The sequence below is a fragment of the Grus americana genome, chromosome Z (assembly GCF_028858705.1).
Source record: "Grus americana isolate bGruAme1 chromosome Z, bGruAme1.mat, whole genome shotgun sequence".
NCBI classification, from domain to species: Eukaryota; Metazoa; Chordata; class Aves; order Gruiformes; family Gruidae; genus Grus; species Grus americana.
The window spans coordinates 38032166-38054873 of NC_072891.1; the positions used below are offsets into that span (position 1 = coordinate 38032166).

General features: G+C 41.9%; 1 protein-coding gene and 1 non-coding gene across 4 annotated transcripts; both read right to left on the reverse strand.

Annotated features, from left to right (window-relative positions):
• Positions 1-551: 551 nt before the first annotated feature.
• On the reverse strand, positions 552-22367 carry HAUS6 (HAUS augmin like complex subunit 6). 3 transcript variants are annotated; one of them, XM_054810412.1, is made up of 17 exons: positions 22147-22367; positions 21516-21611; positions 20698-20776; positions 19547-19679; positions 17785-17932; positions 12323-12388; positions 12148-12199; positions 11773-11946; positions 11230-11414; positions 10271-10397; positions 9595-9691; positions 7041-7158; positions 5530-5596; positions 4652-4837; positions 3638-3773; positions 2263-3264; positions 552-1368 (listed from the first exon to the last, which is right to left on the reverse strand). In XM_054810412.1, exons 1-17 carry the CDS (start codon positions 22239-22241, stop codon positions 1319-1321), a joined length of 2811 nt encoding a protein of 936 aa, XP_054666387.1. In that variant the 5' UTR covers positions 22242-22367; the 3' UTR covers positions 552-1318. The 3 variants fall into 3 exon arrangements, with proteins under 3 accessions (XP_054666387.1, XP_054666388.1, XP_054666389.1); XM_054810413.1 differs by lacking the exon at positions 4652-4837 and having other exon boundaries at positions 22147-22364; XM_054810414.1 differs by lacking the exon at positions 20698-20776 and having other exon boundaries at positions 22147-22188.
• On the reverse strand, positions 5710-5839 carry LOC129199990 (small Cajal body-specific RNA 8). Its single transcript, XR_008574783.1, has one exon. It is a non-coding gene; the product is annotated as a small Cajal body-specific RNA 8 (non-coding RNA).
• Positions 22368-22708: the final 341 nt, after the last annotated feature.

Consider the following 22708-nt stretch of genomic DNA (forward strand, 5'->3'; position numbering starts at 1 on the left):
GGATTGTTCAGCCTGGAGAAAAGGCAGCTCCGGGGAGATCTAATTGCGGCTTACCAGTTTCTGAAGGGGGCCTACAATAAAGATGGTGAGGGACTGTTTAGCAGGGAGTGTAGTGACAGGACAAGGGGTAATGGGTTTAAGCTGAAGGAGGGCCGATTTAGATTAGATGTTAGAAAGAAATTCTTTACTGTGAGAGTGGTGAGGCACTGGAACAGGTTGCCCAGGGAGGTTGTGGAGGCCCCATCCCTGGAAGTGTTTAAGACCAGGCTGGATGAGGCTTTGGGCAACATGGTCTAGTGGAGGGTGTCCCTGCCCGTAGCAGGGGGGTTGGAACTAGATGATCTTTGAGGTCCCTTCCAACCCAAACCATTCTATGATTCTATGAACATGTTAGCAGCCACATTATAGCTTGCACAACTAGCCACATAAAATCTCTCTTCATAAAGCTTGTCAAATTCTGCCTTATACGGAAGATGTCAAATACAGGTGGAGAATCTTCTTAAAACCTATTTGCAACTGTTTTGAAAGAAATTAAGAGAAAGGTATCAGAATAATAGAACAGAAAACCAACTTTACTCAGCAATGCTTCAATTCTCTAAACACATCAGGTTAGGAGCTGTACTTTTACAGTAAGTTTATCTGCTGGAACATCAACTTTTACATTCCTACCCCACCACAAGCTGTATTATCAGTTACTTCCGTCACAATCCCCCAAAAGGCATTAACACTACCACAAGTCAGTCATTCTTAAAACTTCAATGTAAAACATATTTAATAATATGCATAAGAAAATAGGCACTTCAGTGGAAGTTTATGAAAACAGAGCAGCCTCTATCAACAGGTAGAACTGATGGCTATATTGACCAGAAGTCTCAGTAAGAGAGAAGAATCCAATGAACACAGAGCACCAAGTAAAATTTGGGTCAATTTTTTTTGGGGGGGGTAGAGGAGTGGGAGGCAAGATGCAAGTTAGGGGGAAGACAGATACAACAAAGATTTCACTATTACCTCATTTGGAACTTTTCCATTTTCTAGGATTATACCATCTACTCAACACCTATTTTTAAGAAAATATATACAGAACTAATATTCCTTTTAAAGCATAAGCCACGGGCTATACATAAAATGCTACTATGGAAATAAAACTGGAAGAACCAGAGCAGGCAAATGACACTCATAAACAAGGATAGTGGAATACAGTCTCTGGAAAAAATAGAAGTTCAACTTCTCCATCTAGGCAGTGCTTGGACAAGATGTTACATGATCAAGTGAATCGTAATTGTACTACTATGGTTATTCTTCTGCTTTACAAATTCTATCATGATGGTGGTTCCTTCGTGCCCTGCTTCTCATTCAGTTGCTCTTTATCTGGAAGAAAAAGTGTATTACTTAGCACTCTATAATATTAAATTCCTTGACAGAAATACTGCTCCAATAATGTCTGATGTACATTTTAAAAGTGTCTATGAAATGGTACTTCTAATTTTGGTAATTGTTCCAAGTAAGGTAAAATCATCTGCTATCAGTACAGCCATAATTTTAAGCAAAAGCTGAAGTGCAGCAAGCCTTTGCACAAAGTATAAATCTCACTACACCTTGAGACTAGCTTGTTGTGTTAAATTTTCAGTACTCCATTGAACACCACCTGTTTTGGTGAAAGTCTTCCGTATCACCATTACTGGCTCATTTTTATTAACACATTTGAAAAATTGACCTCACATGTAACTGAACACTGCACTAGTCGTTAAAAAAAGTTGATACTTCTGTTGGAAACGGGGTGAGGGGCCAGGCAGGCTGGAATGCAGGATATTTCAGAATAAAAGGTATATTAATAAAGTATCACAGACTATGAACACCTGACTGACCTCACAGAAGTTCCAATTACCTACTACACATTTCTAAATAGCCAAATTTGTTCAGAGTAAACACTGTTTCAAACTAACACTGTGAATTCTAAAAATTTATCTTCACATTTCTCCATTGCTAATGCACTTTAAGGCTTTTTTTTTAAACAGCTGCAGATTACCTCCGAAAGTCAGATGAGCACCTTTCCTCCTACTTGCAAGATACTGACATAACTAAAGGAAGCATGTTTCCTTTGCTTTTATGTCTCATCTTCCATAAGGAATAAGCATACAAATAATCTGTCTCCCTATGCTTCCACAGCTGAGTTTAGCTGTGTATTCAGAGTATGTTATTTATGATAGTATATCCAGTGGCAGAATTAGCAAAATCTTATTGCTAAAGTACATGGACACTTACCCTTCAATTTATGTATTAAGTCTAATGGGATGTCATGTACCATTGATGCCATTTCCTCCAGATGTTGACAGGATACCAGCAAAGATGACAGAGAATATTTTCTTTCATCAAGAGATACTGGCGATGGCATCTTGGTAAATTCCTCTCCCAAGCAGTAGAGTTCTAGAGGACCATACAATTCATCTCTTTCTTCTGGTACAAGACTTAGGTCTGATCTACAACTTACAGATTCACCTCCTTTATGCGCTTGATGCAGCTCCTCTTCACTTCTAGATGCAGTCTTTTCCAGCGTTTTATATGTGTTGAAGAGCGACTGTAGGTCTAGCTCTGATTTTTTAATATCCTCATTTTCTGAGCCATCTGTTACATATGTGCTGTCCACAGTACAATCAGGCTCTGAGCTTGCAGATCTGTTAGGATCCATGTTAACAAGTTCTTCTGGAAATGACTCATCCAATATACTCAGGGAGGAAACTTCATGTCTGATAGAACTTAACAATGGAGATACATTGCAGAGCAGTGTCCCATCCATTAAGGAACCCAGAGAGTGGTCTGAAGGTAGAACATTTGTTCTACTATTGTTTTCTGAACAAGTATCTGCAGTATTCATGCTCTTCTTTACATAGTGAAAAGTCTGTTCTTCTGGATCTTCTACAGAACTTTTGTTTAAAACAATATATTTTACTTCCTGTTCTTCAGTTCCCTCACTCTCTCGCATTCCAGAAGTTTCTGAAATTAGAGATTCAATGTTATGACTTATCTCCTCTTGAGGTCTAAATTCTGTAGAACTTAATTGGGACTTCCTTTCTGACAAGGGAGGATCAAAGTCAGGTACGGGAGATGCAGGGATAGAGCACAGGAAACTAGAGTCTGCTGCCTTCTGCATTATAGGTCTAACATCCATGGGAGCATCTTCTATCACTACTTCAGTTGCGGCCAGCTCTGTGTCCGATGAGCCCTCAGTCTGAATAGCTCTTCTCCATGAACTTCTAATTTCAGTAACTAAATGGAAGAAATCAAGGTAAAATTTTAGTATCATACTCTCAATCAATCTTTTTTCTTCCATCCCTTCAGCAACATAAGCAATCCAAAAAAGATGTATAGCTGCTTTACATTGTTTATGCTTAGTTTTATTCCTCAACACAAAGTGGATTCCACACAGGGGGAAAAAAAAAAAACAACCCTATGTTAAATCAAATTCACAGTATTCACATCATATTAGGCCTACCATGTCATGTTACAGTGTGAGCCATTAGGATAACTTGCAGCTTCACTGAAATAATTACGTTTTTGTTCTTGTGTGACAGGCACAACGTCAATGAACTAATCACATTTCTAAACAATGAGTATTATAAAAACAAACTTTAAGACTTACGCAGATTTTCTGGTGTCCTGGGAATTTGTTTCCTTGTTAAAAATGGGTTAAAAGCCAGTGAGCTAATGAGATCTTCTAATCCCATTCCTTTTCCTTCACCACTCTGAGATGACTCAGCTATCACTGTTTTTGCAACCTGTAGCATATTAGAGAAGGGTAAATCCTGAGAAAGCAAAATTATAGCCTCTTTATTTGTCAGTTAGGGCTCAAAATAAATCCCATTCTCCTAGTAATCTGAAGAGTCTGGAATCTCCTGACTCTTCTTCTGTCATTTACTACTTAGGCTCACAACAACCACAGCATCCTACAAACACAAAATGAAGACAGCAGACTGAAATCATATTTCAATTCGAAGTTCCCTCATCATCTATGAATCCATATTTAAAATGAGAAAATGTGCTCAGATAGAATATATTTAAGACAAGAACTGCATAAGCATAAAGATTAGAGCTATATTTACATAAGTAAAACATTTTAGTAGATGAAAAATAACTGTACCATTTCAGTGAAAGATGTAATTTACTTTCCAAATCAACCTGTAGCACAGTTTACAGTAACTCTTGTGAAGGAATTCTTCAATTAAATCTTAAATAAAATACCTAAACCAGGAAATACTTAAAATTCCTGCTTAAAATTTTCAAGCCCCTGTTAAATATTTAACCTGCTTAACTTCAAAAACAGAAAGGGCTGTTGAATTCTTGATACATACAGTGGTTCATAGATTAAATTATAAGGTGATAAAAATCATACCATAATTCTACTAAAAGTGCTATTCACTTCACCATGATTTGTAAGTATAATTGCACAAGCTCCATGCTTTCAGGGTGTACTCAATTGGGCAGTCACCCCTAAAACTTAGTGCCCTTGATTAATATCTAGCAGAAAAAAGTAACTTTTGATGTATGTGGATTACAAGAGGCATTTTATGATATAATTAGTAATTCATTCTCTGAACTTAATGACCATTTATTTAAAAGCAAACAGATAAAAAATTTAAAAATAACTTTTCTTAACCTCTTCTGCCAGGTCATCTATGGCTTTCTTAAGAGGGTCTTCGTTTTTGAAAGGAGACTCTGTCTGGATAACATGACCATCTGCATTCTCCCATACTTTTGACATGGTGGACTCATCCTTTTCATTTTTTAAGATGTGTGGAGGGACAGAATTTTTTTCCTCCTTGCAAGTTTCAATATGCAAGTTCTAGAGGAATACACAGGAATTATTGGAAGTTTTAAACCCAAGTATCAGAAAATTAACATTAAGAAACTGCTGTACAAATGCTGAACAGCAACAGCCTTACTGTTTAGTCAATAAAAATATTTCGGTCTTAAATTCTAACTAAACAAAATATTTTTAGAATCATATTTAAAGTTGGATATAAGTAGTAGCTAGGATAGGGTGTTGCATAGAACACAGATGCCTTATCTGCATCTTAACCTTGCACAAGCTACTGTTCAAGTGTATAAAGTGAACAATTGTGCAATGGACAACTGTACATCCAAGTTGCTTTTAGACCACATCATAACCCTTAAGTTCAACACAACTGAAAGAAACATCGAAGTCTGATGGCTGCTCGCACAACAAAGATTGTTTCAGCAAGCAGGGGATCTGTGACACTGTACATTGTACTGGAAGTCAGGTACAAGTGCATCTACTTCCTACTGTCCTTTCCTAAAGCTTAATGAAGTTAGCTTTTACAGTTTTACAGGACTGATTCAGATGTGTAAAAATACTACTTTAAAAACAAACAAACAAACACACACCCCCCCCAAATCCTATCACCAAAAAAACCCACCTCCCCCTCAAATACTAAATCTAGGCTCCATTCAATGTAAAAAGCAAATATCATAAGTTTAACTTTTTTGTTAGGTAGAAAGTTACTTAAGAATAACCTTTTCAATTAGCACATCTGTGTTTTCAGATGCTTCTGACAACTCCTCCAAAGGCACTGATGAGATCCTTGCGGGGAAGGGGGAGCGGGGAGGAAAGGGGGATAAAAAAGAAAAAAGAAAAAGATGTTTTAGAGACAAATGAAACAAGTGGCATGCAAGTCTTAGTAGAAAGCCATTAAATGTTGTGTGCCCCGTATCTGTCCGTTACGATTTCCCTCAATTCGTCCCGGTCATCAGAAGGCAATTTTACTATAGGGAGAACACGTGACAATTAGAGCAGATTTAGCCCTAGTTGTGTATCAGCCTCCCAAAATTAATAAAATATGAAACTTTTCCATTGGCTACCAAACAGAAAAAGAAGAGATTTTGTGATACATTTTGTAAAAAAAGTATTCTCTATTCTGCAATCAAAGATAACTGAAAAGTCTTCTGCAGACTTGATAATGTTCTTTTTCCTACATATTCTTCCTCTGAATTGCTTCTGGCATCCACAGATCTGTTCCTATATGAACTTACTGATATTTAACAATCACTTGGCTACCAAAAACTTGAGTCTTACCACTTCTGATAAGCATAGTGCTAATTGCATAGCTCTCTAAAATGTAAGGTACAGTCCTCACTTGTTCAGAAGAGCACACTTTAAAACATTAGTATTTGGTGTTATCTGCCTTTAGAATCAGAAGCAGACAAAAATCCATGCTGTATGAAGTCTCTAAGAGAAACCCAGGCTTTAATTGTTAACTACCTGAACAACCTTTGAGACTTATATGCAACTACATCCACTGATGTCTAAGTATAGGACAGCCTTCCTTTGCTAACTCTCTTTCTCTCCTAGTAGGCAACTTCCAAGTATGTGTAGGAGTCATATTATGAAATATACTGTTATTAAGAAGGTCATGAAACCTTCTTGGACTAAGTAAATGACAAACAGGCCAAAACTTTTTAGAATACCGCTTTGTGTTCTAGCCCTTGCTGGAACTGTAGTAAGAGAAGTTACAGGATGAAGTGATTTTAGAAAATTCATGAGAAAAGCCACGTTGAGAAGGTTTAGCACAGTAATTCTGCTTCGGAGTCAGGGTTTTTTTGTTTTGGTTCAGTTTTAGTTGTTTGGGTTTTTTTTAAACACAAAATAAGGGCTTCTGTGAAGGTCTGTTCTTTTATTCTCAGGCTATACTGAACATGTATACCAACCTCAATTCAGCCTGAGAAATAGAATTCTCTGTCTTCTCCATGAAATACATGGAATAATGTAGCTGACAAGTGAGATAAAAACCTTGCAACTCGGCTGCTGCACATCCTATTCAGCAGCAACCAGTTGATCAACCAGTCACCAGCTGGAAAAAGCAGCAGTTACTTTAGGACTATCTTGCTAAATCAGGTGGATGTCACATGTAAGGAGTGGGCTACTGAAATATTCCACTAAGGATCAAGAGACACAATATATTCAACTCTAACAAGTAAATTTCTATTTTTTTCCACTTTTTTTTATCAATTTCTCATTAACATCATACCATCCTGGTGGTGGTGTTGAGTCATCCATCATAGTTTCCAATGCCTCATCACCCATCATAGTTTCCAATGCCTCATCATCTTTCTTAGAACATACTTCATGAACAGAGTCACAAAAATCTAGAAAAGCAAGTCAAGAGTTTTATTATTGCTACCACTTTTTTTGGTCAGGATTCCCAGGTGACACAAGTGACTCAGACCACTTCTGTAGACTATTTACAGAATGGACTTTATGAACACTTCAAGAAAAATAAATTGATACATAAGCAGGACAGTGAAATCAATCCTTTTGCTGAAGTAGCACCTGCAGCCAGAGATGCCAGTAGCAGCCAGCACCTATTTGTGTTGTTCCTGAGAATCATGTCTCCTGAACATGCATTGTCTGCTGCCCAGCACCTATCAGTTGTACATTCCACCTTCCTCCCGACTACAATGCAAGCCACATGTCACCATTATCCCTTTCTCTCCACATATGCATCAACTGTGTGGCACATCAATTCCACAAAGCAAAATTTCACTGATATTTTCCCTACCATCTTCACTTGCATTTATCAATAAAACTCTCTGTGGACTTACTCATCCCTCTGATCAACACTGCCTAAGTCCAAGCAAGGCAAGGCATGCTATAAGGATATGTTTTGCATATCAGAGGTACACGTACCTCAGCTCAGGACTCTCTAGAACAATAAATATTTATTTTGGCACATCATTTGGATAAGCAGCCGAAGTTTAACCTCAGTAGTTCTCTACTAACACTAAATTTCAGCTTCTGCAAACATAAATGGCATTTCCTTTTGTATTCACCTCAACACCATCTCCAAAATCCAAGCTCACTTCAAGAACTTAGATGAGGTTAACTTTTTTTTTAAAAGTTTATCATGTTAACAGGTAGAAAGTTAGTTTTCTTAGTTGCTGGATTCTCAGATCAAGCATCTTAACCACAGAACAGAGAATGCCACAGACACCAGTCTGTCTCAAGCTTACTGATATTACCAGAAGCTCACGGTATTACTGAACAGTGATTTAATCTTTAAAATTAAGGGAAATGACCTTCCATTTGCCATTCTGTAGCCTTTCCTTTGCAGCTTCTAGCTTTATACCTACATACCCTGTCCTGGTTTCAGCTGAGAGGGTTAATTTTCTTCATAGTAGCTAGTATGGGGCTGTGTTTTGGATTTGTGCTGGAGGCAGTGTTGATAATATAGAGATGTTTTTGTTATATGGACCTATTGATGAGCAGTGCTTACACAGAACTAAGGCCTTTTCTGTTTCTCGCACTGCCCTGCCAGCGGGATGGCTGGGGGTGCACAAAAAGTTGGGAGGAGACACAGGACAGGTGACCCAAACGGACCAAAGGGATATTCCATACCATATGATGTCATGCTCAGTTTATAAGGAGCTTGGAGGAGCAGGTGGGACTGGGGGGCAGTGGTGTTCGGAGTGATGGAGTTTGTTTTCCCAAGTAACCGTTGTGCATGACAGAGCCCTACTTTCCTGGAGATGGCTGAACACCTGCCTGCCCATGGGAAGTGGTGAATGAATTCCTTGCTTTGCTTTGCTTGTGCACACAGCTTTTGCTTTACCTATTAAACTGTCTTTATCTCAACCCACGAGTTTCCTCACTTTCACTCTTCCAATTCTCTCCCCCATCCCGATGTGGGGGAGTGAGTGGCTGCGTGGTGCTCTGCTGCCGGCTGGGGTAAAACCATGACATGTCCTTAGACTGCTGGAGCAGTGCTTTCACCTTTGTAACCAAAAGGATCTTCTCCCTATTGCTTTGTACTTCAAAATTCCAACACACACCTGCTATGTCATTTTTCCTGAAAGAGACTGCAAATAACACGTGATTCAAGCTGACTTTCCCCTCCTTTTCCACCCTTGCTTTGTAGCTTCTGATTTATAACTTTGTACTAGGGACAGTCAACACTTGATCAATAGGCACTACCCAGTAAAATATAATCAGCTCATCAGCATGCGCAACTTCCACGTCTGGTCAAAGTGAGCTCTGATCCGCACTGTTAACCTAATGACTGAAAGCAACAAACACAGAGATCAAGTAAGGTCCTGATCAAATGGCATAGTTACTGTGCAATAAGTATTTCAGAATGCACCAGACAAAGCTGCTTACCTGGGAGGATACCTTTAATTTCTTTTCCTAGCTGGTCCCAGTGGCCAATGGGAAAAGTTTTATCTTCCTTCTCTCTTTCTTATTACTCCCCCAACCTGAAGCAACTTTTACTGTTAGAGTGATTGTATTTTCTAGAATGTATGAATGAACCTTTGCATGGAAATCTGTCTCAACATCCTTCGTGCAACAAGAAAATACCAAACAGCTCCAGCATTGTTTTTTTGCCCCATCAAAAGCTTCTGAGAATCTCTGGGATACGACAAGGCTGAAGGCAATTGTGGCAAGCAGTCATTCAGAACCAGATTATCAGAGCCTATCAAAGATACTTACAAATGCAAGCAGAGAATCTCTTTGACTCTAAGTAACTTTTAACAATTGCAGTGGGGGAGGGGAGGGAGAAGGGAAAGAAGCTTCTGCTGTTCACCCACCTGGATTTGATACTATATATTGACAAAAGACGCTATCATCATCATCATCTTCTGCAAGATCACAAGAATGGGGTGACAAAGCTCTTAGATCAAGTTCCTTTCAAAAGAAAAAGTTACACAAGCAGGCTGAAAAAATCTGCATATCAACAGCAATTAACAGAATTATTTACAACAGCTTTTCTGCAAACCAGCTGTCAGACAACATGCAACTTTTCCTTTCTCTGCTGGGTAGCTAGGCAAGGGTATAGCCTCAGATGCCTGTATCAATGGGAGTGTCAGAATAGAAATTATTGTTCATTCATCCAGCAGATCACTTTAAAAGGGAAAACCAAAACTCAGCAGATGTTCAGGTTGATAGAACATGAAAGGTCCATTTCCATAGGGAAAAGGACATAGACAAAACCAAAACCAATCAGCTTGCTCTTATGCTGATCTACTGTCTTGACAAGAAGGTTCCATCCTCCATCTCAAATGAAGACACCAGCTGTCATTAAGTCAAATGTATCTTCTTTAAGAAAGACTACTTCATAAAGCAATTTCTGCTATATTGTGCTGGTTCCCTAACCTTACATATAAAGCCTAAGTGCTGCAATAGAACACACCAGCTTAGATGTGCATCCCCTCTCACCTTCACCCCTTCTCTTCCCCAGCATCAGATAAATTGAACACTACTTACTGGATCCTGATCCAAGATAAAATCAAAAGGACACAGCTGAAGAAAGCTTTTCCATTTTGCTCCCCAGTCTTTCTGTTTTGTAGAAATAGATCCAGTCACTGACACACAATGCTGTTCATCTTGTAGCCTGTAACATATGAAAATGGAAATGCACTGCTCGGGAGGAGGAGGTAGAGAAATCAGTAGTAAAGGTAAGCCCGCGAAGAAGGGAGGGGTGGGGATAGGTGTTTTTAAGATATGGTTTTATTTCTTATTACTCTACTCTGTTTTGCTTGGTAATAAATTACATTAATTTTTTCTAAATTGAGTCTGTTTTGCCCATGACAGTAATTGGTGAGTGATCTCTCCCTGTCCTTACCTCGACCAACGAGTCCATTGTTATATTTTCTCTCCCCTGTTCAGTTGAAGAGGGGAGTGATAGAGTGGTTTTGGTGGGCACCTAGCCCTATCTTGCAAAACCTTTGATATGTATCAACTTATTAATGCATTTGTGCAAGCATTAAGAACTAACTGAAATTCACAACCTAAAAAGCAGCTGCTAGGTAGTCTTCATGTTTCTTACAGTAGAGAACAACTTTACTAAAATACATACATACAATGAGATACACACTTAAACTTTCCCTATGCCAATTTCAGATAAAGTTTTAAAATCCTAGAACTAATTAACATAACAAGAAAAAAAATTAAAATCAGATCAGCTAGCAAACAAGGTCCCCAGGAAAAAGCCTAAAATATATTAATGAAGCAAGGACAAAAAGCTGAAATTATCTAGAGAAGAATCTCAGTTAAAAGTTACACAGACAATCAAGACATATGTGAATTTCCCAGAGGCAAAGGAAAAAGATTGAACCAACATGTTCTCTCTGTAAGTGATATTATTTTAGAAAAGGCACTCAAGTAGGAAGACATGATCCTTAGACTAAAGTACAAGGAATCAGAGAAAATTTCCAGACAATTACCTCTTTGCTTCCAAAGCCTGTAGTACTTCATTGTGGAGCATAACCATATTCTCAAAGACCTGAAGTTGGTTTTTTACTTCAGATTGAAAATATGCATCTCTCAATGTCCTCAAAGCTTCATTTAATAACTGAATAACTGTTAAGAAATTCAGTTTTTCACCTTCATATACATTTCCTGTACAACACTTGAAATATAGCAAGCAAGAAAAAAAAAGAATTAGTGAACAGCATCGATATCAGAAAGTTATGCTTCTGTAGTGAGAGCAGGGATACAAAGTTCCACTTTGTATTGTGATTCAGTTCCTGACTGTTTCATTTTTCAAAAAACACACTCTAGATTTAAGCTTCAGGTTTGTTTTCTAGCATCAGCTGCTTGAAAGCAGCCTATAAAGCAATATGAACTAAGAAAACTTCAGCTTTTTAAAGGTATCTAATTATACCCCTGGGGACTAAAAAACAAAAACAAACCAACAAAAAACAACCAACAACAAAAAAACCACACCTCAAAAAAACAGTTTAGCAAGAAGGACAAAAATTACTCACTTGGTGTATGTCATTTTCAACTTTGTGAACCAACAGTTCTGGAACACTGAAAACAACGTTAGTTCCATCTAAAATGCACCGACCATCACACTCTTCAAGTACAGAATCCACAACTTCCTTTTCCTTTTTCAGAGATGTAAGCATTTCCATTATAAGTGTCCACATACTGCGGACCTTAATAGGTAAGAAGGACAAAAATGCTACATTAAAATGTTTGACACCCATGACAACAGAGTATCAAAACGGCATAAAGGCAGATGAAGGGGCTAGCATAATCACAGGTAGGCAAGTGGAAATAACAGTATCTGCGAGTAAGTGTTGCAGAAATGTAAGTTGAAATACAGTAGGCTGCCACAGCAGAAAAGAAATGCTCACCTTTTGAATTCTCTCAGTTTTGTCATTTTTGTTTTGGTCATTTTGTTTCATCCTATATGCACATGCAAAACAAAAGTTCAAGTGAACTACAATGAAATTATAGTTCATATTTCATAAAATTGACTAAAAAATCAATTTTATATATGCTAACTTAGTTACAAGGAAAAACACTTACTTGCAAGACTGCATTTGCAGGACTTCATATTCAGAGTTTATCTGGTTTATTTCTGTAGTTAAAAGCCTAGGAAAAAGCTAATGGTTACCACAGATTTTTAAAAAATCCATGCTTCTACTCTACTATTCTCACAATTCCTTACAATCACTAACCAATCATGCTCATTCTTTCCAAGTCTGCATAATGAGGCAGTTTTGGAACAAGGCAAAAAAACCCAACCAAACAAAAAACCCAAAAACTTCTTCTTTACTTCCTCACCATGACTTTGTGCTGAAAGATAGCCAGGAAAGCCACTAAGATATCGGTAAATTAAGCAATTAAGCTGTTGCTTATTCTATTGCATTGGAACAGCTTTTATTAGACCCAAGAACAATAATGAAGTTACTGGAAATGTACTTTATCAATACAAACCTCCAAATATATTCAGCAGTTGTACAGTACGTAAATCATTCAGTTTCAAAAAACTAGAGAACAGAATACTGGAGTACAAGCAGCTGAACCATAGAAGTTCTTTTGCCAAAGCCAATTTTTAAGCCTGTAAAAACACGGTGTCCTGATTTTCAGAAACAATCGGTGCCTGAATCATGCTGAGTTCTAAACTATCTTCAGACTTTTGATGCGCTGCTGAGAATAAAATCCTATAGAGAATTATGTTTTTGAAGGGTACCACTCACAAGATAAGCAAGAGCACTAATGCTTCCTAAGTAGGTTGAGAGGACATGCAGAATTACAGAAATCAGAGAAGCTTAGGAGACTTTGACCTCTGGAAATTATATTGCTGAGCCTTCCATTGAAAGCAGAGCCTTCAATTATGTTTCTCATGGTCTTGTCAAGCCAAGTCTTGAATGTTTCCAGCAAAGGAGATTCTACCAGTTTTCTGGGCAACCTATTCCAGTGTTTAATGGTTCTCACGAGATTTTTTTTAATTTTTTTTTTCATCCAGATGGATTTTTCCTTTAAGCACCTTGGGCCTGTTGCCTCTTGTACTGTCACCATATATCCTTGTGAAGACAGTACCTCCATCTTCTCTACAACTGCCTTTTAGATATGGGAAGATTGCAATTAAACCCCCTGAGCTTTGTCTTCCTCAGGCTAAACAAACCCAATTTCTACAGCTTTTACTCATACATGTCAAGTTCTCCAACCCTCTAACCACTATGGTCCTGTGCTAGAATCCCTCCTCTCTTTCAGTCTCTCCCCTCAACTGCAGGGGCAGGGCGGCAACAAAACTGAATGCAGTGTTCCAGGTGTGACCTTAGAATTGCCAGGTAGAGTGAAATACATCTGTTTATCTGCTGGCTGTGTTCCTTTTCATACAGCCTAGGAGGCTGTTGGTCTTCTTGGCTAGCAGGGCACACTGCTGACTCACGCTCAGCTTTGTGGCCCAACATTACTCTCACCTCTGGTTCTTCTTAACAGAGCTGCTTCTCAGCCAGTCACTGTAACTATGCTGCAGACTGTACTACTGTTGGGGATTACTCCATCCCAGGTGCAGGACTGCACACTGATCTTGGATAAATCTCACAAAATTCTTGTTGGCAAGTCTCCAAACCCAGCAAGGTCTCTCTGTGTAATGGCTCTTCATTCCAGTATACCTACCTTTCCTCACAGACTGGCATCATCTGCAAGTCTGGTGGGTTTACATTCAATCGTGTCATTAATATCCCTTATAGGGACAAGGACCTTTAGCTGAACTTTGGCCTTCATAACTTTATCACTGCATTTCTGTATTTATGTCTGGGAGTCAGTCCCCTTCTCCATATTCCATATGCTGCTGCTTTGGTTTCTGAGCTCTATCACTAGCTCACTGTTTTAACCATGTTGGTTTCTTGTTACGCTTGCTTCTTTTTCCCCTTAAGGGGATGGACCATGCTTGAGCTTCAGCAAGGATCTCTGAAAATATCCTAGCACCCCCAAGACCTTCTAGTTTTCACAGAATACCTCCTAGCAGTTTCCTGGGCAAGGGGAAATCCGCTCTTTTAAATCCACTGTCATCATTCTTCCACTTGTCTTCCTCATGTTCCTTAGGATCTTAAGTTCTACAGCCTTGGCTAGAGTGACCATAAGGCTCCTGTTGGTAGTTACGTCTGCAGAAAAGTTCCTCTTGCTTGTAAGCAGCTGAGTTCAGAAGAGCACCAGTCCTACTCAGCACACCCAGCGATTGCATTATGAAGTCATCCTCAATGCACTTCAATTTTGCCATATTGCTAATGCACCTCTGTATTGCTTTCCCAGCAAATACCATGGTAAGATGAAGTCCTCTCTAAGAATCAAAGCCTGCATGTCTGAGGCGCTTCAATTCATCTGAAGGCAGCTCCATATACCTTCCCTGGTATAGAGGAAGAGGTGTATAGTAGACACCCACCATGAGGTCTCCCTTGATGCTAAACCCTCTGATCTTTATCCAAAGGCATGAAACAGACCAGTCCTCTTGTAAGGAGCTATGCTACATGCACTGAAACTAGTCTTTTACCTACAGTGCAACTCCGCCTCCTTTTCTGCCATTTACTAAATAGCTCGCAACTGTCCATGATAGTGCTCCAGTCATGTAAACTACCTGGGGATAGAGTTAATTTTCTTCTCAGCAGACTCTATGGTGCTACGTTTTGGATTTGTGCTGAGAAAGTATTGATAAGACAGGGAAGATTTTGTTACTGCTGAGCAGTACTTACACACAGCCAAGGCCTTTTCTGCTTCTCACCCCACCAGCGAGTAGGCTGGGGGTGCACAAGGAGTTGGGAGGGGATACAGCCAGGACAGCTGACCCCAACTGACCAAAGGGACAGTCCATACCATACGACGTCATGCCTAAGTATATAAAGCTGGGGGAAGAAGGAGGAAGGGGGTGGCATTCAGAGCGATGGCGTTTGTCTCCCCAAGTAACCATTACACATGATGGAGCCCTGCTGTCCTGGAGGTGGCTGAACACCTGCCTGCCCACAGGAAGTGGGGAAGGAAGACCAGGGAACTACAGGCCGGTCAGTCCCACCTCCGTGCCTGACAAGATTATGGAGCAGACCCTCCTGGAAACTATGCTCAGGCACATGGAAAATAAGGAGGTGATTGGTGACAGCCAAGATGGCTTCACTAAGGGCAAATCGTGCCTGACAAACTTGGTGGCCTTCTATGATGGGGTTATGGCATCCGTGGGTAAGGGAAGGGCAACTGATGTCATCTACCTGGACTTGTACAAGGCATTTGACACTGTCCCGCACAACATCCTTGTCTCTAAATCGGCGAGACATGGATTCGATGGATGGACCACTCGGTGGATAAGGAATTGGCTGGATGGTCACACTCAAAGAGTTGTGGTCAACGGCTCAATGTCCAAGTGGAGAATGGTGACGAGTGGTGTCCCTCAGGGGTCAGTACTGGGACCAGCACTGTTCAACATCTTTGTCAGTGACACGGACAGTGGGATCGAGTGCACCCTCAACAAGTTTGCCGACGACACCAAGCTGTGTGGTGGGGTCGACACGCTGGAGGGAAGCGATGACATCCAGAGGGACCTTGACAGACTGGAGAGGTGGGCCCGTGCAAACCGCATGAAGTTCAACAAGGCCAAGTGCAAGGTCCTGCACGTGGGTCAGCACAATCCCAAGCACAACTACAGGCTGGGCAAGGAATGGATTGAAGGCAGCCCTGAGTAGAAGGACTTGGGGGTATTGATTGATGAGAAGCTCAACATGAGCCAGCAGTGTGCGCTTCCAGCCCAGAAAGCCAACCGTGGCCTGGGCTGCATCAAAAGAGGCGTGACCAGCAGGTCGAGGGAGGTGATCCTGCCCCTCTACTCCGCTCTTGTCAGACCCCACCTGGAGTACTGCGTCCAGCTCTGGGGGCCCCAGTACAGGAGAGACATGGAGCTGTTGGAGTGAGTCCAGAGGAGGGCCACGAGGGTGATCAGAGGGATGGAGCACCTCTCCTATGAGGACAGACTGAGAGAGTTGGGATTGTTCAGCCTGGAGAAAAGAAGGCTCTGGGGAGTCCTAATTGTGGCTTTCCAGTACCTGAAGGGGCCTACAGGAAAGCTGGTGAGGGGCTGTTTATGAGGGAGTGTAGTGACAGGACAAGGGGTAATGGGTTTAAGCTGAAGGAGGGTCGATTTAGATTAGATGTTAGAAAGAAATTCTTTACTGTGAGGGTGGTGAGGTACTGGAACAGGTTGCCCAGGGAGGTTGTGGAGGCCCCATCCCTGGAAGTGTTTAAGACCAGGTTGGATGAGGCTTTGGGCAACGTGGTCTAGTGGAGGGTGTCCCTGCCCATGGCAGGGGGGTTGGAACTAGATGATCTTTGATGTCCCTTCCAACCCAAACTATTCCATGATTCTATGAATTCCTTGTTTTGCTTTGCTTGTGTGTGCAGCTTTTACTTTACCTATTAAACTGTCTTTATCTCAACCCGCAAGTTTCCTCACTTTTACCCTTCCAATTCTCTCCCCCATTCCACCGAGGGGGTGGGGAGTGAGTGAGTGGCTAAGTGGGGCTTAGCTGCAGCGGGGGTTAAACCACAACACTATCCAGCAGAATTCTGCAAATTCCAATGATACATAACTCTGTGTCTGCACAGAAAGTTCCAGTTATTCTTGTTTCTCAAGCTGGGCGTGTTTTCCGTACACAAGAAGAATAGCATAATTTTGGTGAAACAATTAAGGATGTCCCACACTGATTAAGCAAAGGCCAAATATTTCATCCTGAGACAGTTATATTCTAAGACAGGACTCTTCAAATGTTAAGAAATGGTAATGACATACATGCACAATTCCCTGATCATTTTTAATGCCCAAGTAACCATATCTTCCAAAATATAGCACCTCCTAACTGAAGAACTAATTTCTTTAGACTACTGTGCTTCACAAAAGACCCCACAAACAGTAGAACTGTGTCATGGTTTAGCCCCAGCCAGCAGCTGAGCACCATGTGGCTGCTCGCTCACCCCCGCCTCCCCCAGTGGGATGGGGAGGAGAATGGGAAGACAAAGGTAAAGCCTCGTGGGCTGGGATAAGGACAGTTTACTGGGACAGCAAAGGGAGAGGGAAATAACAACAGTACTTAACAGAACACACAAAACTGGTGATACACAATGCAGTTTCTCACCCAATGACTGTACAACTCAGGCCGCATGCTAAGACCTCCCCGAAGCCACGCCTCCCCTCCCCGACTAGCCCCCCCACAACTAGCCCCCCTTTTATACTGAGCATGATGTCACATGGTATGGAATACTCCCTTTGGCTAGTTTGGGTCATGCGTCCCGGCTGTGTCCCATCCCAGCTTCTGGTGAAAATTAACTCTATCCTAGCCGAACCCAGGACAAACTGTCAGTTAAAGGAGGTTGAAGGGGAAAAAATGGGGACAAGCTCAACAGAACTCATGACGTAAAGCAGATGCAGCCTCCTCAAATCCTTTTAAAAACACATACACATAAAAGCTTTTAAGAAAAGACATTTCTTTAAATGCATTACTTACTGTGCTTTTTTCTCATATTCTTGAATAACAAAATGTTCCTTCTCAAAAATTTGCAGAAGTTTGTTGTATGCAACTCTACATCTTGCATTTGCCATGTATGTATCTGTAGGTGTCAACTTTACAGCTTCAGCAAAAGGTATATCAGTGCCTAAATGGAAGTTAATGTTTGGATTACATCATTCACTTTCAGCAAATAGACATCTTCCTAATCTACCTAGTTTGAACTGAAAAAAATCACAAATCAAGATGCCCATTTAACCTGGACTGAAATAGAGTACACAGCACAGTATCTCTTTTGCCAGTTCTTTCTGTTGTATACATTTTCACTCCCCTACTCTCACTCCTTTTCCCTATTCTTTTAGGTCACCAAAACAATACAAGACGCCTCGAATAGACAGTTCTGATCCTTCAGAACTTGTCAAGGTGTGAGAAAGAGTATATAGAATAGTGGTCCAACACTTCTGGACCAAACCACGGCTTGTGTGGATAATGGTGTACAGCATTACACAGATGAACCTTGGAGCAAGACCCGTAAAGGAACAGAAAACAAAACAATCTGTGTTGTTCTGTCAGCAGTAGCTCTATGCAAGTGCACAGAACTGTGTGAAAGATTTTGAACTCAGCAGCCAACTCAGAACTACTTAAAGCTCTTGGCATATTGTATTGGGTTTGCGTGGCAAGGTTTTGGTAGTGGGGGATTTACAGGGGTGGCTTCTGCGAGAAGCTGCTAGAAGCTTCCCCTGTGTCAGGCAGAGCCAATGCCAGCCGGCACCAAGACAGACCCACCAATGGCCAAGGCCAAGCCAATCAGCGCCTCTGTGATAACATATTTAAGAAGGGAAAAAGCAAGTTAGGGAGAGCTTTTGCAACCAGAGAGAGAAGTGGGAAGATGTGAGAAAGTTTTGCAGACACCCAGGTCAGTGCAGAAGGAGGGGGCGGAGGTGCTCCAGGCACCAAAGCAGAGATTCCATCTGCAGCCTATGGAGGACCCCATGCTGGAGCAGGTGGAGGCACCTGAAGGAGGCTGTGACCCCATGGGAAGCCCATGCTGGAGCAAGCTCCTGGCAGGACCTGTGGAGAGGGGAGCCCATGCCGGAGCAGGTTTGCTGGCAGGACTTTTGACCCTGTGGGGGACCCACGCTGGAGCAGTCTGCTCCTGAAGGCCTGCACCCTATAGGAGAGGCCCACACTGGAGCAGTTCGTGAAGGACTGTAGCCCGTGGGAAGGACTCACATTGGAGAAGTTCATGAAGGACTGTCTCCCATGAGAGGGACCCCACGCTGGAGCAGGTGAGTCCTCCCCCTGAGGATGAAGGAGTGGCAGAAAACAATGTGTCAAACTGACCATAACACCCATTCCCCATCCCCCTATACTGTTGAGGGGGGAGTAGGTTGAAACCAGGAGGGAAGTTAAGCCCGGGAAGATGGGAGGAGTGGGGGAAGGTCTTTTAGGATTTGATTTTATTTCTCATTGCTCTACTCTGTTTTGCTTGGTAATAAATTAGATAAATTTTTCTCTAAGTTCAGTCTGCTTTGCCTGTGATGATAATTAGTGAGGGATCTCTCCCTGTCCTTATCTCGCCCCACAAGCATTTTGTTATACCTTTTCTCCCCTGTCTAGTTAAGGAGGGGAGTGATAGAGTGGCTCTGGTGGGCACCTGGCCTCCAGCCAGAGTCAACCCACCACACGCATATTAAAGACTTGACAGATTCACTGTCAAACATGACAAATGAAGTATTTTTATTGTTCCATCACAGCTTACCTTTGGAGTTCATTTTCATGTCCTCAATCAATACATGTTTTGCAAACTGATACAAGAGCTGAATAAATTTAGGACCAGCAGGAGATATCAAGGAAGAAGGTACAATTTGTGGAAGACAGCTTTCCTCTTCGTTCTAGAGAAGTCAAAATGGTTTTAAACAGAAAACTAATCTAAGAAACAAAGCCTAAACAACAGCTGTCAAACATTTAGCCAAGTACCAAAACACCGTAGCCTACCAGCCAGCAAGCCTGATGTGAAGCTAAACTACTCTGCCACAACAGCTGACATCTACTCTAGTCAGCAGAAGAGACTAAAACTTTTTGAATGTTCCCCCCCCCACCATGCCTAGTTCTGTATGCAAAACTTTCAATACAAAGACTGAAATCGGTGTTGGGTAAACGTTAGAAATCTCTGCCTTTCTCACTCCTAACTGGTAATCCCTACCTTTGAAAAAACATTCTTCTTTCATATTTTCTACTGAAGTCATTAATCAGTGTGCTTTGTTCCGCTTTTATCTTACTCAAAGATAGTGCATTGTTGGCTTTCACCTTGTACATTACTACTAAAAAATAAAAGTGTTCCAGTACATAAAGACCTGATTTCTAGAACTATCATTAAAACAAAGGCAGCATGAGAAGATAACATAACAACCAATGATACCTGAAGCAATCAATTTTGTTTTGTCTCTTTTACTTTAGAAAGCTCGCCTTAAACTTTAGTCCCTTTCCCCATCTATATGGAAAGACTAATGTTAAAGAAGTTTTTCATGCATCTAAAACCACTTTTACAATAATAAACACCTTTCCAGGCAACTTAAGAAAACACCTGTCAAGTTAAAGAAAATTATCCTCACCCAGAGCTGAGGAACCCTCTAGACCTCTGTTTAATCAAATACCATTATTTGGAAGCAAGTCACAGCAGTTTTAAGATGCAAGATTAAGTCTCTGTCATTTAAATTCCACCATGCCACAATTTTTTCCTCAAACAAGCCAAAGATAAACTATGTGAAATAAGACACAAGGTAAAACTGATTTCTTTGGTAAAACAATCTTATTTAAAAGTCTTATTTTAAAGCACACATAATCTCTCAAAAAAAGAATGAGATCTCAGAAACCAGTAAAGCATCAGTTTCCACTCTTCATAATACTCACTGCAATATCTTTTAGCCAAATAATGCACTGCTTCCTAAATTCAGGATCTGTGAAGTTTCCTACTCGAAAGGAACAGTCTCTTTCCATTTAAAAAGGATGGGGAAAAAGAAGAACAAAAAAGAAAAAGCAATTTCAAAACATGTTTAAGTATTCAGTTACCTAATTAACCATTGTAAGAACAAGACTAAGACAAAGATTTCTTAGTGATGTCTCCTGGAGGAGCCAGAAAATGTGGGAATATAGCCTAGACCAAGAATAGCTAAAAGCTTGTTAAATGACAAGGTTTTCTTGCCACAATGTCAATTACAGACTATTTCAGAGACATACTTGCCTGCAGCTCTTTCTAACTCAGGAGAAAGGAAGAGGGGAAAAAAAACCCCAAAAACCACTGACAATTTTCACATTACTGGACTTCTTTCAGCCATTTCTTTAATATGTAAGCTAAAATAGCTCAGCTATATGAGGAAAAACATTAAGGAAGATGAGGTTCTTGCCATGTGAAGATCCTGGCAGCAATCCATAGCTGCGAAGTGTTACTTGCTGTTTGGTCAGGGAAATGACTGGGAAAGATACAATTATTTTGCAGCTATGAAAGTTTTTACCAAACTCACCAAGTTACAGATACTACCAGAATGAACTTTAATTACGGCAAGTTTTCTGATACATTACAGAGTTGTGATCAAGAGGAAACAAATTCTCTGTGTGTTCTTTTTCCACAGCATCCCCCATGAGATCACCTTCCCTCTCCCCGCCAGCAACTTCAGAAACCATATTCTTGATTATGTGCACAGCAATAACCTTCCAAGCCACAGACTTACCCGAAAGTTTCTGCTGCACGTGAGGCATCCAGCTTAGCGAACAAGAAGAGCGCAATGACATGAAACGCACTGCTGTTTAGGTTTTCAAATATGTTCCTAATACACAAATAAATAGCTACATCAGAAGTAGTTAGGATGCCGAATTAACACAGCATTAAGATTACAATATACTACTTTATATTAGAGTGCTACAAGTTATACACTGAATGCTTTATTTTCTGCATAGTTAAAAATATACATCCTCCCGACTATTTAATAAAGTTGAAATAATTTCGGTGAGTGTTTTATCTCGGAGAAGTTTTCCAACCAAGCGGTACGGAGCCAATCAGCTCACCTTCCCCACGCGACAGCGCGGGACGTATCGATGGGGGAGCAAGAGTTGTTACTATTTCTGGGTTTCGCTTCTTCAGACACAGGTGACACAGACGACGGCAGCAATTCAGGCATTTCCTGCACTACGTATCGCCGAGGGCACCAGCCCCCTCGGTAGCCACGGCGAGACCCAACCCCCCCCCCTCCCCTTGAGGCGTGCGCTCCTGGGTGAAACTCAGGGCCCCCGCTCGGGGGCTGGCGGACGAAAAAGGGCCACGCCGCATCTTCTCCTCCTTCCCCGGCTCCCCCTCGCACTTACATTCCCAGCGCCACGTCGGTGTCGCCAGCCTCCGGGCCGAAGCCCAGGGCCAGCACGTACAGCCAGAGATGCTCGCACTCCCACTCGCTGTCCATAGCGCCTAGTAGCTCACGAAGCACCTGCCGACGACAGCAAGCAGAGACCCACGGCCCGAGAGCCGCTAGGCCACCTCGGCCGCCATCTGCCACCGCCCGCCAAAACCTCCCGCGCGCGGGCCCGCCCACACCACGCCCTACCGCCGCGAGAGCTGCCGCCGGCCCGCGGCGGCCAGAGAGGAAGACGGGAACTTGGCGCGCGGCCCCCCGGGAGGTGTAGTCCGGGCGGCGGTAGGCCACCGCGGGGGTGCCGCAGCCGAAAGCCCGCCCGCCGCTTTGGAGGAGGAGGAGCCGCCGCCACGCCGAGGGCCCCCCAAGAGGCCGGGCCACGGGGGTGGAGCAGCAGCGGCGGCGGCGGCGGCGGCGGCGGCGGGGCCAGCTCGTCGCTCGAAACCCGCCCCGAGGAGGCCCCGAGGAGCGCGAGCTGACCATAGAGGGCGCCGCGCTTTGCGCAGCGTTCGGAGGAG